Genomic DNA, 19,192 nt, shown 5'->3' with positions numbered 1-19,192 from the left:
TGTCATGCCCTGTTCCTCGGGATTTAAACCGCGCCCTTCGTGTAAGAAGCCTATGCCGAGGAGCAACCCGCATTCGAGTTGTTTAAAGTGTCTGGGGGAAGTACGCATCCGTGAGATGTGCAAAATCTGTAAAGGTTTTCACCCACAGACTAAGAAAGACCAAGATATTCATCTCTAGGCCATCCTGATGGAGTCGGCACTTAGACCAGTGTCAGAGCCCCGCAGATTGGACTCGGCACTGAGCACGACGACCTCAGCACGCAGTGGCCCTCCGGCACCTTCTTCCTCATCTCAGCATCGTTCACCATTTCCGGTACCGAAGAAGAGGCCAAAGAAGATTCATGCGGAGCAGGGAAGATCCCCTGCAGAGAAGACTAAGGGGGACCAGGCAAGACCCGTGTTGGGCCGCCAATCCTCCCTGCCTCAGAAGGGTCCCTCAATGCTGCGAGCATCAACCCTAGTACCGGGCCCTCCACCGACTCCGGGTAGCGGTAGAGGCCCTCACCGCCTGGTGATGCCGTCGACCCCGGAGGCTTTCCAGGCAATGAAAGATCTCCTGGCATTGCCCGTGCCACCAACAGCAAGGGACGGCAGGCCGCTGCACTGAGATTCAGCACCTGCACTAACAGGCAACATATTGAGGGACAGATCTGCCTGACAGTCCCCATTTCTGAGGCACCATTCACCAGTGCGGAGGTGGTCCCCGGAGTCGAGACCACGCTCTCCGGGTCAGGACAATGTTAGACCAGGCTCCTGCCACCGGGCATCAGTGCACTCTGCACGGCACCATGAGATATTGCGACGCAGCACCGCCTTGTCTGTCAGACAGCGACACCTCCTCCTCTGGCAGCGAGGAGGTCATCCATATGAGGCAGACCATGGCACCGATACCCGGCTTCCCTACGGCGCCACCAATGGGAGCGTAGCCACAGGGACAATTGCCTGGACTGTGGTCTTACTGGTGGGGGTTTTCCTCGGGGATTCTGCAGTCCTGTTCCATGAGAGGAGCATTGGTACTGCAGTCCTCCAACCCTCGGAGTTTGGCACCGCACCTGGACATGCAGTCTGACCATGAGGAGTCACGTGCCTCAAGCCCGGGGGAATCCACCCCACCCAGAGCAGAGACCCCTCCCCCACCTCAGCTATCATCATCACTGGAGGAGACAGTTGCGGATCCTTCATCAGCGGTACCGCTAGATGGTTTTAGAGTGAACCAGGATCTGCTAAAAAGGGTCGTCTCCAACCTGGGCCTTAAAATAGAGGAGCTGAACGAGCCAAAGGATGAGCTCTTTGGAATACTGGCCTCGCTCACAGTAGAGTGGCCCTCCCGGTCCATGAAGGGGTGGTTAAATTAGCCAAGGCACTGTGGCAAATCCCGGCCTCCCTGCCCCTCATGTCAAAAGGTCAGGGAGGAAATATTATGTACTGGTGTACACTCACCCCGCACCAGCATCCCTAGTGGTCACCGCCGCCAATGAGAGGGACAGATGGGAAAGTGAGCTCGACCCCCAAGAATAAAGAGACGAAAAGACTGGACTTGTTTGGTCGAAAAATTGATTCTACGGCTAGCTTACAGGTGGCAAATAACAGGTGCTGCTGGGAAGATATCATTTCAATATCTGGCAGTCACTAGAAAAGTTTTCAGACTCATTGTCCCCCTCCGCTAAGCAGGAGTTCAAGGCTGTCTTGGAAGAGGGGAGATAGGTAGCCAGGGCATCTCTGTAGGTGGCTTCCGATGCAGCAGACTTGGCAGCCAGGACAATGGCCTCAGCCATGTCTATGAGACAGGCATCATGGCTGCAGTCCTTGGGTCTCCCGTCAGAGGTCCAGCAGTCAATCCAGGACCTCCCCTTCAATGGCACAGCCCTTTTTGCTGAGCAGACACACTCCAGACTGCACTGCATGAAAGACTTGAGGGCAACACTCAAATCCCTCAGCCTCTATACCCCATCTTACTCTAGGAGGAACTTCAAGCCTCAGCATCAACAGGGGTTTGGGGAGTACTGCCGAAGAGACTCCTATAAGAGAAAAAGCAAAGGATATAAAAGACACCAGGGCCGCTCATCATCCGCCAGCCCGTGACCGGGCTCTAGCTGCCATAATCGGGGCAGAAAGCAGGCCTTTTGAAGGTGCGCTCGAGAGCGACCTCCCAGTTCTGACTGTTGATCCAGATCCCTTTTATTTTCTTCTTGCCTAGCCTGCTTCTCCTGGCCTGGGCCGCCATAACTTCGGACTGATGAGTGCTCAGCATGGTGGCCATTGGTTATACCCTCCAATTTGCCTCACTCCCACCTTCCCACCCTCCCTCCCCATCCCTCTTCAGGGACCCCTCTCACGAGCAACGTCTCCAGCATGATGTGCAAGCACTTTTGCAGGTGGGGGCAATGGAAGAGGTTCCCCGAGACCTACAGGTCGAGGTTTTTTCTCCCGTTATTTCTTGATTCCAAAGAGAGGACTGAGGCCTATCCTGGACTTAAAGCACCTCAACAAATTCCTCAGAAAGATAAAGTTCCATATGGTTTCCCTAGCTGCCATCATTCTCTCACTGGATTCGGGCGACTGGTACATTGCTCTTGATTTAAAGGATGCTTACTTTCACATTGCAATCTTTCCTGGCCACAGGAGATTTCTACAGTTTATGGTAGGAGACCACCATTACCAATTTGCGGTGCTCCCCTTTGGCCTTTCAACTTCACCAAGCGTATTCACCAAGTGCATGTCAGTAGTGGTGGCATACCACCGAGTGAGGTGTGTGCAGGTGTTCCCTTACCTGCACAATTAGCTCATCAGGGGCAGGTCAAGGTCTCAGGTTCAGGCCAACATCACGACGACCCGAAATGTTTGCCAGGCACTAGGTCTCCCAATAAATGAGCAAAAATTGATATTAGTCCCTTTGCAGAGGATAGAGTTCATTGGGGCATTGCTGGATGGTCCAAAGCTAGAACATTCTTTCAAGAATGACATCTGGCAATGTCAGATATTATAACCCGCATTTTGCCCTCTCACAAGAGTAAGGGCCTGCTTCAGCCTCCTGGGCCACATGGTGGCCTGCACCTATGTGGTTCCCCGTGCCAGACTGCACCTCATACCCCTCCAGATGTGGTTGGCGTCGGTGTATTCTCCAGTCAGGCAGCACCTAAACAGGATACTTAGGGTTCCTCTGGAAGTACTTACCTCCCTGGTGTGGGGAATGGATCTGCGACAGGTGCTCTCAGGAATGCCCTTCGAAGTGCCCCAGCCATCGGTAATACTGATTTTTCAATGCCTCGGACCTGGGATGGGGAGCTCACTTGGGTTCCCTAAAGACCCAGGGCATGTGGATCTCGGGAACTGCGGCTGCACATCAATATCAAGGAGCTCAGGGCAATTTGTCTAGCCTGTATGGTCTTCCTGCCACATCTTACCAACAGAGTGGTGTGATACTCACGTACAATATGGCCTCCATGTACTACATCAACAGTCGGGGAAGGGGGGTGATCCCCGGCACTGTGCAAGGAGGCCGTAAGTTTCTGGGACCTTTGCATTACCCACAACATTCACCCAATAGCAGTTCATCTCCCGGAAGTCAACAACTTTTTGGCGGACCATTTCAGCAGGTCCTTCTGTTCTCGCCACAAGTGGTCCCTCCATCTGGAGGTAGCGACCCGCATATTCCAAAGGTGGAGTAATCCCCAAGTGGACCTCTTTGTCATCAGGGCCAACAGAAAGTGCCATCGCTTCTGCTCCTGTCAGGGACTCAGTGCAGACTCTGTCATAGACGCCTTTCTTCTCTCCTTGTTGGGGAGCCTCTTGCACACCTTCCCGCCAGTACCTCTAATCCACAAAGTCCTCCTGAAAGTCACAAGTCATCCTTGTAGCACCAGCGTAGCCCCGACAACATTGGTTCGGGATGCTTTTAGAGCTGGGCGGAACCCAGGCATTGGACCCTGCCGCTGCAACCAGACCTCTTGTCTCAAGATCAAGGTTTCCTGCACCACCTAGAATTGACCTCCCTACATCTGACGGCATGGATGCTCCATGACTGAGTCAGGAGGAGCAGGCCTGCTCAACCCAAGTTCAGCGCGTGCTCTTGGAAAGCAGGAAGCCATCAACCAGATCAACCTATAGGGCTAAGTGAAAGTGCTTCACCTGCTGGGCGACCAAATGTGGCATGTCCCCCACAGAGGCATTGAGCCCAACAATTCTGGAGTATCTGCTCCATTTGAAACAAGAGGGATTGGCCTTCTCATCCATCAAGGTCCATATAGCGGCCATATCTGCTTTCCACCCTTTGGTGGAAGGTAGAGAAGACTTTTCGCACAAAATGACAGTCAGATTCCTTAAGGGATTAGAGAGACTTTTCCCATCAATAAGGGAGCCTTTTCCTCAGCAGGACTTGAACTTGGTCCTTTCCAGACTCACCAGGCCACCTTTTGAACCCATGACCTTGTGCTCACTTATATACCTGTCCTGGAAGGTCACCTTCCTGGTGGCTATTGCGTCTGCCAGATGAGTTTCGGAGATGAGGACATTACAATCAGAACCACCCTGATGGTGTTTTATAAGGACAGGGTCCAGCTATGCCTGCACCCGGCCTTCTTGCCTAAGATAGTCTCTCATTTTCACCTGAATCAGGACATTTTCTTACCTGTCTTTTGTCCCAAACCTCACAGCTCCAGTGAAGAGAGACACCTGCACTCACTCGATGTGAGACGGGCCCTGGCGTTTTACATCGACAGAACCAAACCGTTTTGCTGCTCAATGCAATTCTTTGTGGCTGTTGCGGACTGGATGAAGGGACTGTGGGTTTCCTCGCAGCGTATCTCGAAGTGGATCATGGCCTGCATCCGAGCCTGTTATGAGCAGGCTGGAGTCATGCCTCCGGGGCCCTTAACAACTCAAGACACAAGAGCACAGACCTCGTCTGCAGCCTTTCAAGCTCATGTCCCCATCCAGGACATGTGCAGGGCAGCTACCTGGTCATCAGAATATACCTTCGCATCCCACTAGGCCTTAACACAGCAAGCTCGGGACAACGTGGGCTTCAGTAGAGCGGTGCTTCAAGTGTCACGTCCATGAACTCCTGCCCACCACTGGAGACACTGTTGGTGAGTCACCTAAATCAGAAATGGATATGAGCAAGCGCTCGAAGAAGAGAGAACGGTTACTTACCTTGTAACGGTTGTTCTTCGAGATGTGTTGCTCATGTCCATTCCACACACACCCTCTTTCCCCTCAGTCAGAGTTCCAGCAAGAAGGAACTGAGAGGGCGGGGGAGCCGACGGGCGCATGTGCGCGCCGCTGCAGGAGGCACTAGAGTCGGAGTCTACGGGTACCATTGGGGGAAATGTTTTCTGGCACCGACGCATGTGGTGAGCACACACACCTAAATTGGGAATGGATGTGAGCAACACATCTCAAAGAACAACAGTTACAAGGTAAGTAACCGTTCTTTTCATTCTCTTGCACCTGTTTAAAAACATTCAGTATTGTAAACAACGTGACCAGTTTTTCATGGTTATTGTAATATCTTACAAACTTTCAGATGCTTTTTTTTACAATTGAGCTTAGAGTAATTTTGTAGGTCCAACAATTAAAACAAACCCTACCATATTAAACCATAAGACTAGGAGACGACTAGTATTAATTGCAAAATAGTGCTGACACACATGGTGGAACTTGCACTTTCAATAAACATGTTGCCTTTGTGGGCACCGGTGGGGTGGGGTTATTTTGGAGAATTATTCCATTGAGTGGTATGCCAGTATTTAAGAAAATAATCAAAAAATAAAAGTTTCAATGATTTAGTATTACAACTGGTTTAAACTGCCTTGTTAAATGAGCACTGGAGTAGTATCACTTTAATATTACAACATAGGCTTTTTCCTTCACTAAGTCACTCTACCTTCTGACAGCAGTCATAGACCAGGATTTGGTTTGTCTTATTCGATAAAGAACAATATACATAACAGTTCTGGAAATAATAGGTGATAGGAACATTTCTGATATTCATTGAAAAAAGAAATGATGCTGAAAAGAAGAAATAACTGTTTTCAGATATCTCTGTGTACTGGCTGATGGCCTGGTATCCCAGTGCTTCAGCTGACTGGAAATACAGCGCTGGGCTGTCCATTGCAAATGAAGGCATCAAGTGATTTTTTTCTTTCTAGTTCTCCTGATGCTTGATCTAATAGCATAGAAGAGAGTCATTTTAGACTGCATCTGCTTTAAATGAAGTTAGCAGCCTGTAACTTTCCATTTTTGCTTAGATCGTTTTTATCTCTGTGCTAAGAATTTCCTTTCTATGAACTATAAATATTCAAGGGTTTGTATCAAGTCTTCTCTTACGAAAGTTCCCCAACCCCCCCCCACCCCCCCCACCCCACTTAACATGTTTTTCTTTTCTTGGAAGACTATTCACAGCTAGGATTTGGTTCTGAGGTCAGGTTGAATGTGATGAGCGTTGTTGGTACAAAACTGTACCATTTCAGAGTTTTGAGATTAGGAAAAAATTCCATAGGGAGTCTATCCATGATTAACACTTCATTCAGATTCCTCATGCAGTTGTTCATTTTGCACCAACCTAAAGGAACTGAAGCTTACACTTGAATGAAGTACATGAAGGTCAGAGAGAATACAAAACCTAATTAATATATGGGTGGCCGCTTGCTGTGGGGAAAGATGGGCAGTTATCACCCCCTGACTTCATCCCCAGGCTTTTCATAGGTCTATATGCTCCATTATGTTTTTCATTTCTTACATGCTCACTCACACACACACAACTGTGCAGGGTATAATATAATCACATATCATGTTCTATATGCTAAAACATTCCCCCCACTCTGGTCCAGTTTTTCTTAAATGACACTCTGGTTGCATATCCATAAGTAGGGGAATTTGCCAGTTTTTACACAAAATAATAATTAGTTTAATGCTGTTAGATATCAACCAAAGATGTGGGGTTTTCTGGAAAGAGACATGAGAAGGATGGGTTAACCAGTGTCTTCCCTTGAAGGGGAGTGACTCAAAACTGTAATCCTTTTTTTCTTCTCTGAGAACTATCTTTTGTGGCACAAATGCATACAGTAGTCCTATAAATCTTGGACAATATTTTCTGTCATGTTGTCTTCTAAAACAAGTTAGTCTGGTTTTATTTCATGGGGGGAAAAATTAGATGAACTTAAAGAACACAGTGGAAGAAGCCACGTCTGAAGAGTCTTTACCCAAGATAATCAGCATCTGTCTGAGAAAAATATAACTAGCTAGCTGCGAGTATGCTAGTGTCAAAAGGAAGGTGGGGGAAGTTTAACCCATTAAGCAAGTACATATTTTGGGTATATCTTGCTAACCAAACAAAATTTAAACTTATTTATACTGAGTTTCATGTTTAAGCTTTACTTAGTCTCTTTGGCATTTTGCTGGCTGAGTCATATGCAGAATGGAAAGTTTTATGGGATGGCCTAAAGGAATGTTATGTAGACTATTTGGGTGAAATTTCTGTCTTGTGAGCATTGTACATTCATTTTTACCTCTAATGGGTGGTGGGTCGGGAAATGAAAAATGGAGAGAACTTGTGAAGAAAGTCAGGTATTGTTATTGAATATGTGGACACTAAACTACACATTCTATACAAATCACATGAAACTACTGATGTAAACTATGAAGCTTTGCTATATATCTTCGTTCATTTTCTACTTAAGTGTATGTTGTGGAATTGTAGTATAAAACTGAACAGTTTAGTAATATCTGTGTCCTGCATGCCTGTCATTCCTTTCATCTCTCTCCACAGCTGGATGAGGGCACACCTCCAGATCCAAAGGGAACATTTGTTGATTATCAAACCACTGTAGTGAAATATTCTAAAGCTATTGCTTTAACAGCACAGGAAATGGTAAGAAAAACTGGCAAGTGTTCTATACAATAGCTAGGTAACAACTGCCAAGTATGTGTAAGAAATCAAAATGCTGTACAGTGTTCATCTGAACCAGTTCCGACTGGAGCTTCGTCTTTGTGACATTGACTTCCAATTGATCTGTTTTCTGGGTAGACAAAATAAAGGTATTGACACCGTTTCCTGGACTTCTTCATTGGAACTGGGATTGCATGATGCTCAGGAGTTCGCTGTCGGAAGAGGAGTGCTGTCATTCTGTTGGATTTCTTTCTGGCTAACTCAAAGAATGTGGGTTTGAAAAGAATATATGCTATTCTCTGAACCTTGCTGCCCGAAAGAACAAGCTATGAAAACAGGAGGGAGCACCTTAGGAGGCCCGTGCTAGAACTTGACAGTAACCAAAAGAAATGCCACCATGATGAAGAGGGTGGGGAAAAGGAGTGGAAATATAGCATTCAGGAACAAATAAATGGAAGCAAAAAGAAAATTATGCTAGAGAGAAGTTATGAATAGCCATAGTACAAAACTCTATCCGCCATGTCATTATTAATCTGGAGACAATTTTCTCTGTTTCAGCCTTAACTGATTTAGATTGTTGTAGACATCAATATGATTTATATCCTCATCGAAAGAATAATACTTGAACTGGCCTGTTACTTGAGCCTGTCTTGAAACAATGGTTTGACTGTGCCAGAACATTTTATAGTGGAGGACTTCAGTCCACTAGAGGCTGAACTAAGACCAACCAATTCATTTCATTAATTTGATCACGAAGCAGTCTGTTAAAACTCCACAGCTGTTTTTAAATAGACTTGCCTAGCTAGTTTTACTATTTAAAAGTTGAGTGGCTATATTCCACCTAATGTAATGGGAAAAGCCATCAAATTTGGAAGTCTGGGTTAACAGTGGTTCTTTTGCATGAGATGTTATATATTAGTGGAATGTGATGTCAAGTACTTCTCATGAGGCTTTCTTTTTATAGGAAACAAATGAAGGTAGGTGTTAAAGGAGCTTTAATCAACCCTTCAAATCATTGGAATATTGCTCTATCATAAGTTTCTTGTTGACTTACATTAGCCCTTTGGAGTGTGGTATTTATTTATTCTTTTACTTTATCCCTTAATGAAGATCAGACCTTGCAAGATAATTGTTAAATTCACAAAGTCAGCAAAGGTCAAATTCTTGTTTTTTCACATAGAATTCCTGCTGATGTCATTCAATTGGGCATAAAATGAAGGGGAGCGTCCTTTCTTGGTTCTAGTGATTCAGAATAATGGTTAATATAATAAACTGTAATGATCCATTAGTATAGAACACTGCAGCTTTATCAAAAATAAGGGTTATATTATAGTATGCTACCAAAAAAAAAAAAAAACCATACATTGCTGTGCAAAAAAACCCAAACTTTTGGTTTTGGGGAAGAAAAAAAAAAAGGAGGGAATCTTCCCAGGTGGTGAGTTCTCATTTCAACAGATATTAGTTAGCTCTTCTCTGTGCTCATTAAGAATTTGTCTTCAGCCAGTTTATGCTTTTATCCAAAGGCTGGAGTGTCACTACTTTGACCTGTTTTTGCCAGCATCAATGGAACAATGTCACCTTCATGTAGCTGGCAGATATTCCAGGGAAAGTTTCGCTTTTTGTACTGACATGCTCCCAAAGCAGAAACTCTTCAATTTGTACATTTCCAATAATTTCTTCCTTGCCCCATAAGAGGTCCTGCACATTCTGTGTTAGTCTTAGGATCCATTTAAGATCCTTCCACTCCCTGTCATGACGACCATCAGTAGAGCTGAGAAGGTCTGAAAAAGAGTGGGTTGCTTAGCCCATCAGTGCCAAAGGAAGGGGCAGCTGTTGTGCAGTATGAAGCACTCGTCCCCTTCTCCGCCCCTCCCTAAGTTCACCTACTAAGCTCAGGATATTGAGTACTTCTGCAGTAGTCTACTATGCTGAGGAGTGAATTTCCATTTCTAACTGCTCCTCATTTACTTTATGTTCTGTGGATGCCTACTTACTGTGGTTCTAATAAAGCATGTTTGCTTGACTTTTTTGCTCATAGAATTCTAGCTGGAAACTGAATTGCTAAGACACCAGCAGGTACTCTGTTACCGGTGCTGCAAAAACATACTTGTGTGCTTCTAGGCAGTTTGGAGTATTAACAAGCTATTCTTATGCCTGTCATTGTTTTATTGCTTGTTTTCTTTTTTCAGATGACTAAGTCGGTTACTAACCCAGAGGAGTTGGGAGGACTTGCATCACAAATGACCAATGACTATGGGCATTTGGCTCTCCAGGGCCGAATGGCAGCAGCTACAGCTGAACCAGAGGAGGTCTGCATTTTTTAGACCTCTAAACTCTGAATGCACAGTGGTGTCAACATTGAGTATTTTCTTGCCGTTTAATATAGGGGGCAAAATGGGGACAAAGTAAGATAGCCAAAGACAGTAGTTCCCTAATTGTTATAATGCAGCTGCAGTTATCCCCAAGTAAGTCTTCTCTTCCACAGTCAAGTAGAAAGTAGGGTTACAATGGTCTGGTAATGGGAGTGTTTTCTCTCAAACATTTCTGAGATCATTTAAAATGAATACAGTAAATAAGCTCCCAGACAGATGAAGTCTGTTTACTGTAGTCCAGTCTTGTCAGCTATTTGTTTGTCCAGCGTGTAGGAAGTCACAGTCTCTGTCCTGTTGACGCTGGAAATATGGGGTAGTAAGACACATGGGGTGCGGGATTTTCTGAAGGATTCCTCATGGCCCTAACATGGCATTATAGGCCCCATTGCATGTTTTGGATCAGAACCAAAGGTTCATTTTCAGATCTGGAGATTCCTCTCTTCCACCAGATTTAAGGTTTGAGCCTATCTGTCTTAGAGTTCTCTTAGTACCTTTTAAAAAGAGTTGATTCGAGCATACAGCACACACAACTAGATAAAAGCTTTAATGCTCTGATATTCTCAGAATGGAAGGGGGAACTAATAGGAAATGTTTACATTCCATCCTGTTGGAAAAGTGCCATCTTCATTCTCCTCACAGTTGCAGTTTAAGTCAGTCAATGTTTGCCATTACAGTCCCTATATCTTATGTGGGCTATCTGATCTAGCCATTTTGCACCATTTTCACTACTGTGACATGACCACCTGTGGAAAACATATGATATTTATTTACAGTACTGACACAGCCTTGCACAATACGGTGTCTCTATATACATATATGCAGTAACATGCATTCTGTTGCAGCATCGCTCATGCAAAGGGTATGTGAATAAAAGCTGCAGAATACAGCAAAATATTCTCCATTAATATTTACATTTTTAAACAAGTTCATTTTTAGTGTTCTTATCCCTTTTTTCCTCCCTTTCTGTGAAATTTGTTGGACACTAGTTTTCAGTAGGAATCTTACCAATTAGCAAATAGAGGCCAAAGAAAGTAAGCTTTTAATTTCTAAGTGTGTGTGTTCACACCACAAACCAAATTATAGGAGTTACTCATCGAGTCAGAGGACAGAAACATCCGATCAAGCATAAACAGCAACTCAACTTTGATTATCAAATATTTGAAACAAATTGCTTGCAACACTCTACAGACAAGAACTGTTCTCCAAAATAACTTGGAAAGTTTCCAGCTGCTTGCAGGCAACCTAGAAACAGAAAATGGAGAAATTTCTCTAATTATTCACTACCGATCTTTTCCCCAGGTCTCATGATTTGATGAATCACGTAAACATACTTTTTGTCTTCTCCTCAAAGTATTTCACCATATAGCACTGCGGGGGAGATAAGAGAGATAATCGGAGGAAGGGAGTAGTTGTTCTCCTCCTCCTCCATTATGTGTGTGATACTCAGGGCATGATTAAAAATCTTTGAACCAATGAAGATGACTGCTTTTCCCCCCGTTAATTCTTAGGCTATTGGTGCTAATAAAGGTGTTCTTTCTGTTTGCCTTAGCTCCATTGGGCAGTTACAGTATCAGATTATCTAGACAAAAGACTTTCAAAGAGTTTTTACTTATTTATTACACCTCCCCACTGACCGTTCACTTGAATTTTTAAATATTCTTGGTGCTGAATAGCTAAGTTAGAAGCAGTGGCTTATATTCATCATGGGTATTGTTAGACATAATGAACATTCATTTATGAAAATAATGCACATTAACTTTAGCTTTAAGTAGAAATAATTCATTATTGAAACTAATTGCTTCAATTTCTACTTACTTATTAACCAAAACACACACACATTTATATTCCAGAGGGTAGCCGTGTTAGTCTGTATATAGCAAAAACAACGAGAGTCCTGTAACACCTTAAAGACTAACCCATTTCTGTGGGCATAAGCTTTTGTGGGCTGCAACCCACTTCGTCAGATGCAGAACAATGTCATATATCTGACAAAGTGGGTTGCAGCCCCCGAAAGCTTATGGCCGCAGAAATGTGTTAGTCTTTAAGGTGCTACAGGACTCTGGTTTTTACACAATGATATGTAAATGTACGTAGGAGTACTAAAACTAGCCATGGCTCATGCTTCTGAGACCATGCTGCTGGACTCCATTTCAAGATTAATAATAAATCTGAGATAGTGATGCATTTAGAGGTATGTATAGTTTTGGCTATTTTCTAAGGGTGTGCTAAGCACTGGAGAAATAAATGAATAGCCAAGAACTTGTGCTACATTCATTTGTGAATGAAATTGAGGTACAGCACTCAGAACTACGGTTACATACCCCTCAACCTAGTTTGAACAGACTGGAAGAGGCGCCTGGATGCCTTGAAGTCTGCTCACCCTGAGAAGAAGCAGTTTCTTTTTTACTTTACACCTCGGGCAATGAAATATTGCAGTACAGCTGCGTGCATTTTTGTGACGTTTCTACTGTCTTTTAGAAATGCGTATGTTAGACAGGTAAATGCCTGTGCGAATCACGTAAGACTTTTGTCCAGCTTCTGATCCCCTGGGCTCAGGTTGAATAGTATTCCCCCTTCATGAGTAGTCCTTTTGAAGTCAAGGGGACCACTTGTGGATTAAGATGCTACTTAGTATGGATAGGGGAATGTCAGAATCTGGCCCTTGTTTCTGATCTTTTCAGAAACTGTACTGGTGGGAAAGTATTTGCAACAAAAATTGTACACATTTTACGTTTCCATTTATACAAAGCTTCAACGTTCTAAGCATCTACTTTGTCTCTTTTCTCCCCTTCCTCCACAATTTTGTTGCCTATCTAGATAGGATTCCAGATCAGGACTCGGGTACAGGATCTTGGTCATGGATGTATCTTTCTAGTACAGAAAGCTGGAGCTCTACAGATTTGCCCTACTGACAGCTACACCAAGAGGGAGTTGATAGAATGTGCCCGTGCTGTCACTGAAAAGGTGAGATGTCCCTTGTTGTTTCATAGATTCAGAAGGGTTCGTTGTGATCATCTTGTCTAATACACGTCATAGAACTTCCCCCAAAATAATTCCTAGAGCAGATCTTGTAGAAAAACATCCAGTCTTAATTTTCAAGTTGTCAGTGATGACCCTTGGTTAAATTGTTCCAGTGGTTAATTACATTCACAGTTAAAAATGTACACCTAATTTCTAGTCTGAATTTGTCTAGTTTCAACTTCCAACTAGTATATTGTGTTATACTTTTCTTTAGTAGATTGATGGAGTTAAATTATTATGAGGTTTTCTCAGACTTCATCATTTTGAGGCAGATATATTGTGAACGCTGCGTATCTTGCAGTGGGTCTCTCTCTTTAATGAAACCTTGCAAACTTTTGTCCTGTTAGAAGTGCATTAATATTAAAGAACCAGTGACACTTCCCATGAGATGCGGTTTGCCCTATTGCCACTGGCCAAGGTCTGTGCCCTCCCCCTCCATTCGCCTGGTGTTAGTGTGTCTCACTTGTCCACCTGGCTGTTGCTTTCCTTCCCAGCTGCAGCTTCATTTCAGGGGTTCTGATATATACATATTCTAAACAAGTGATTTGGGGGGAAATGTGCTATTGCAGCATTTACACATCCACTCTTGGGAGCCCAAGTTCCCAGTGTCTGCCATGTTGCCATGCAAGAATAATTAATGGAAGATACAAACTACAGTTCTATATTTGAAAGACGCACTATAGTTTGATGTAAAATATCATTTTGATGCAGTTAACTGTTATGAGATGGTGGCCATAGTACTGCTGTTAAATGAAGTAACTACTAAGCCTCTTAACCTCTTGGCATAGTCTGACAACCCAGCGCCCGCATTTTGAGTTGGGTTCTTCATTCTGAATCAAGAATGCGGAGAGCAGTATGTCACTTAAGCAGAAGAGAGGGAAGAGCTGTATAGTGTGGAACAGCAGAGATCTGTCTTTTAAACAGGCTGTGTGACAAAGTTGAGATGCAAAGAGCTTCATTCTTCCTTGTGATCCCATTACTGGGCATCACCATAGATTGCTGAAAAGTATTTGTGACACTGAAATAAATGCAGCAAGCTCCTTTATTGACTTAGCAGAGTTCTGTAGGATAATTGGAATTCTTATTTATTGTAACTGGAGGAAGTTTTTCCCTTCATTTTAGATATTATGGAAGATGGGTGCTTACACTGTTGATTGCAGTGTGTCATCTTTCTATTCAGAACAGATGTAGTTAAGGTCTCCATGATCTGCTTATTTATTGCGTATCGTGCTTGATCAGGAGACAGCCTTTCCTACTGTGAAAGACAAATGCCAATAGCATGCTTCCTTCTCTGGAAAAACTAATCAAACTTGCTAATGTGCAGAGAGAGCAATCAGGGGAAGAGAAAGGGAGAGGTTTATCGTAGTTTGTGAAATGAGATCACAAAATGAATTGCACCTGTTGATTCTCATCACAGAAGTTAGTTTAACTCAGAAATCAATTAATTATGCTTTATTTTAATGTGACCCTCTTTTATTTTCCTGTTTCCAGGTTTCCTTAGTTCTGTCTGCCCTTCAAGCTGGAAACAAAGGTACTCAGGCTTGTATCACTGCAGCTAGTGCTGTGTCGGGGATAATTGCAGATCTGGACACAACTATCATGTTTGCTACAGCTGGAACCCTTAATGCTGAGAACAATGAATCATTTGCAGATCACAGGTCAGTGATACCAAAAAGCTGGTGGAGAGGGCTGGCTATAACAGGGGGGGCAATGGATAAATGCCCTGCTAATGGCAAATGAGAGGGAGTGGAGATGCAGTTTTCCTGCCATTTCAAACCCCTAATAATGAAGCCAGATGAGGAGTGGAGTGAGAGAGAAATAGGAAAGGGTGGAGTCAGTGCTTCAAAAGCTAGAGAGAGTAGCCTGTATAGTAAAAGCAAATTTCGTTTTGCTCATTTATGTGGGAGCAGGCAATTTTAAGTAACAGCTAGATAATTTGCCAACTATTTCAAAAGAAAACCTCAAAGTTGTATCCAAGTTTTTGAATAAATCCATTCCTGTATTTCATTCTTACCGATTACATTACCCTGTTATCCTAGCACGAAAAATTAACTGGCCATGAATTTGACAAGAGATTCTTTTCCGATGTTTTGCAAGGCTTGTTTTTAATTACATAGCTTTCTTTTTGTTGGTTATTAAATGCACTTGCCCACTGCTGATGTTGGATGTTATTAATGGATGGGGTGCTGGAGTGTCAGTCATGCTATCATTTGGTGAGATGATGACAGGTTTCCTTCTGATAACATCTGGACTAGAATGAGAGATTTGCAGCATCTCGGCCATTATTCCCCTCATATTGAAATCTGATTCTAATGGTCAAGACTGAACTTAACAGTGCAATTGGCCTATCCTACCAGCATTTAAGTCAGTACTTTGCCAGTTGCTTTGGGAGTATGAAAAGTGCAATGCAGCCCTACGCAGTAAGGATGAGGGTTTGTTGCAGTTCTACACAGTAAGAGTGAGGGTTCATTTTTATCATCAGATAAGAAGTTTGTTAAATGCTTTGTAGACAACTGTGAAGACAAGGTCCTGCTTCAAAGAGCTGACCATTGAAATGCAAGATTGGAATGCCAAAAAAGCCAAAATGGCTGAGCAGTGATGATTAGCAGTAATTTCATTCCATGTTCCTTATTTTGTTATCTAACCTGTCACTTCTTTGAAGGGATGTCTAGAAATTATGTATGTCCTTTCAGACCATTTGCTAAGGGGAGGGAAATCCTTTATGCGGGCGCTTAAATGGAATATGCAAAGCTTATTTGCATATATATGTATAAACACGGTTGGGGTGGGGGGAACAAAGCAACAGTTTGGCGTTGGTGTAGTTTGCTTGCTGAACAGTTTCTCCTCTTTACAGTACATCTTAATATTGTACCACAAAACTTATTTTTGCTGTTTAAAAATAACAATCTTGTTTGGGAAGGAGACAGATAAGCAAAGAGCTCAAACAAGTTTCAGGGAGATAAAAACTTACTGTTTTGCAATGCAATATACAAAACATAATTCAGTTCTTATTAAAACTTTCTTTAAAATAAAAAACAAACTGCTGTATCTTATCTCTTTGAATGCAAAAACTATTACCTGCTTTTTGCATTGTGTCTGTTTTTTATAATGTTTATTTCTTAGGGGAAGTGCAGCAATTGATCTTTTTCAGTAAAGCTGGGTAATCATTTTGATTTAACTTCTACCTAAATGAGTAATTGGTGTAAGACAGTATTCCTGAAACAGCTGCTATGTAAGAACAGATTTTTCTAAACTCTCAATCTATGGATTTAATACCGGGCACTTTCAACATAATTGAGGTTTGCCTGCTTTCTATAAAAAATAAATGTACATTCCAACTAGTATATTCTCATGAGTTATCTTACCTCAGGCCTTGTTTAAACCAGGGTTTAAAGGTGTGGTATGAGTATGTGTTTGCCTTGAATATATGTTAAACCAGTCAAGTTAAATCCTAGAAGAGAGACAGGGCTTTAACACAACCAGTTGCTCATTGTAGTGTGCCATGTCTAAACCAGATTTTTAACATGTTACCATGTGTTGGCTAATGTGCTAACATCACATTTTTAAAGTCTAGTTTAAATAGAAAGTGACAGGATTTTGCCTGCACTATATCTATCAATCCTGAGAATTCCAGATGCTGGGTTTTGTACATGTCTTGTTTATTTCTAAGCTGACTCTTTTTATGTTCAGTAAAGTGTAAAGGCTGTGGGTCTGGCAGCTCTTACCCCTTCACATTTGTTTTTTAACCTTTTTTCTGAAGTTCAGTACTCAAGATAGTTGACTGTATGGTCTGTTTTTTCCCCAGAGAGAGAGAGAGAGAGAGTATGTGTGTGTGTGAAATGCTTTAGATTTGTCTGCCTAAGGACTGTATGTGAAAAAAAGATATGAATCAGTCATGTTTTCTGCAGCTTCTCCCTTTCCTGTCCTCCCCCACAAATCATTATTTTCTTTTCCATAAAACATCCTGATGAAGGTGGATGTTTGACAACTGGTAGTTTCCTCACAGCATGGTTTGGCTTAATCTCTCCACATTGGGATCCAGTGCTCCCTCCCTCTCTCTAGTCCCATATCTCATTTCCTTTCAAGAGGAAGTCATTTCATTGAGTCACCCTGAGTCTGGCGTGTTGACAACCTGAAACGTAATGCATCTGTTCAAAGTAAGAATTGCAACCTGGCTTTGGCATTGTAGCTGGGCTTGTCACTAGTAGATATTGGTATGTGGACCTACATAGAGCCCTTTGTCTACGTAGCGCTTTCTCTGTTAGTCAGGACAACGTTGAATTGCCATTTTTTCCTCTTCTCTCTCTTTCCCCTCCCCTGCTTCCCCTTTTTTCCCCAGGGAAAATATCCTGAAAACAGCAAAAGCTTTGGTTGAAGATACAAAATTGCTCGTGTCTGGTGCTGCCTCAAGTCAGGATAAACTAGCCCAAGCAGCTCAGTCATCGGCTGCCACCATCACACAATTGGCAGAGGTGGTAAAATTGGGAGCAGCCAGCCTGGGATCAGATGACCCTGAAACACAGGTAAGAGGGGCTGCGGGAGCAAAAAAATAGACCAATGTTTATATTGTTAAAAGCCGTGGAGAATATCATTGAAATGAGAACTCTGGAGGGACAGTGTCATTATTTTAATGTTACTTTTAGTGGAACTTTGGCTTCCAAGTCACTTAAACACCTATGAAAACTTTACCCACAAATACCACAAACTGTGTGCTGCCTCTCTTGAATGATGTACTGTTGAATCAAGCATCTATTAAAAAATAATTCTGCAAAAATGGACAAGACCTGGGAAGGGTGTCTAGTCCCTCCCCCACCAATGCTGGAATATTTTTTGCAAGAATATTTTCCAATGCCTTGTTTTTAAATGGCTCATCATGGGGCTTCCCTAGGGAGACTATTCCATAGTTTAATAGCTTTCACTGCTAGAAAGCTTTTCATTGAGCTTAAGACCAAGCTAAACACCTGTTGTTGTTTGTACATTGCGAACAGTCTGCTAGAACTTCAGATACATCTGAATTATTTTCCTGTCTTTTAAGTCATTTAATTCTTCAAAGTAAATTCAATTAAATATTTAATCTATTGTTTGAATCCTGGTGAAATGTTGACTGGTATATACATGCACTGTAGATATGTCTGTTTTGGTAAATTAATTTGAAAATGTCCGATGGTTTGTTTGAGACATTGGAAAAATGTGTATCTCACTCTCCTGTTTGACCTCACATATGATCTTTGCTCCAGTGTCAACTTCCAGAGCATTCCTCTGGGAGGGAATATTTCTGAAACTAAAAATGTTTGCTTCAGGAGCAATTTTTTTTATCATTTCATATTTCAAATTAGCAACACTGGGGAATTTCAAGTATTTATTACACTTTCTGGCTTTATCTTCATGTAAAGGCTGACAATATAGGTTTGCCCATAAAAAACGCAAGCACAAGCAATTGTTTATTTGTGCCACTTGTGTTTGTGGTGTGATATGCCATAGTGGGGCTGGAGAAAGGAGGTCAAATTATAGTTGTAAGTATAGTGTGAGTCGGAAGCACAGACATTTTCAATAGCTGCAGCACAAGGTACCAAGATGCAAAATGTAACTTTTCCATATAAATAAAAGCTCATTTTACTGCGGCTGCTAAAAGCCTAACATGATGGTGAGGTGTAGTGCAGTGTAACATGGCCAGATAGAGACGTCAGAGCTGTATCAATTTACATTAGGTGTCAAGGTCTTGTCTTTTCCTCGTTGCTAATCGAAGACGTTCTGAGTTATCAAAGTTTGAGGAAGCAAAAAAAGCAAGATTCTCACTTGCCCATAGATTGTAATAAACTGCGAACAAGCTGAACTGAGGCAGTGTTAAACTTTTATTTCCTGTCCATTTTTTACTAAGCTGTCCCAGTTTCCGTGCAAGTTATCACTTTGA

General features: G+C 42.7%; 1 protein-coding gene across 4 annotated transcripts in view; it reads left to right on the top strand.

Annotated features, from left to right (window-relative positions):
- Positions 1–19,192, top strand: part of TLN2 (talin 2) — a 301,840-nt gene that overhangs the window by 236,595 nt on the left and 46,053 nt on the right. For 3 of the 4 annotated variants that reach the window (XM_067534801.1, XM_067534802.1, XM_067534803.1), the window contains 5 exons: positions 7,769–7,870; positions 10,078–10,197; positions 13,078–13,224; positions 14,773–14,939; positions 17,621–17,804. In XM_067534801.1, the coding sequence (XP_067390902.1) occupies positions 7,769–7,870; positions 10,078–10,197; positions 13,078–13,224; positions 14,773–14,939; positions 17,621–17,804 (720 nt within the window). The remainder of the gene's footprint in view (positions 1–7,768; positions 7,871–10,077; positions 10,198–13,077; positions 13,225–14,772; positions 14,940–17,620; positions 17,805–19,192) is intronic. The other variant, XM_067534804.1, reaches the window with a different exon arrangement.

This window comes from Emydura macquarii, unplaced genomic scaffold (assembly GCF_026122565.2).
Source record: "Emydura macquarii macquarii isolate MOO-44397 ecotype Brisbane River unplaced genomic scaffold, CSIRO-AGI_Emac_v2 contig_3451, whole genome shotgun sequence".
In the NCBI taxonomy this organism is placed as follows: domain Eukaryota; kingdom Metazoa; phylum Chordata; order Testudines; family Chelidae; genus Emydura; species Emydura macquarii.
The sequence above is the reverse complement of the archived record's forward strand: the minus strand, read 5'-3'. Positions and strand labels throughout refer to the sequence as shown.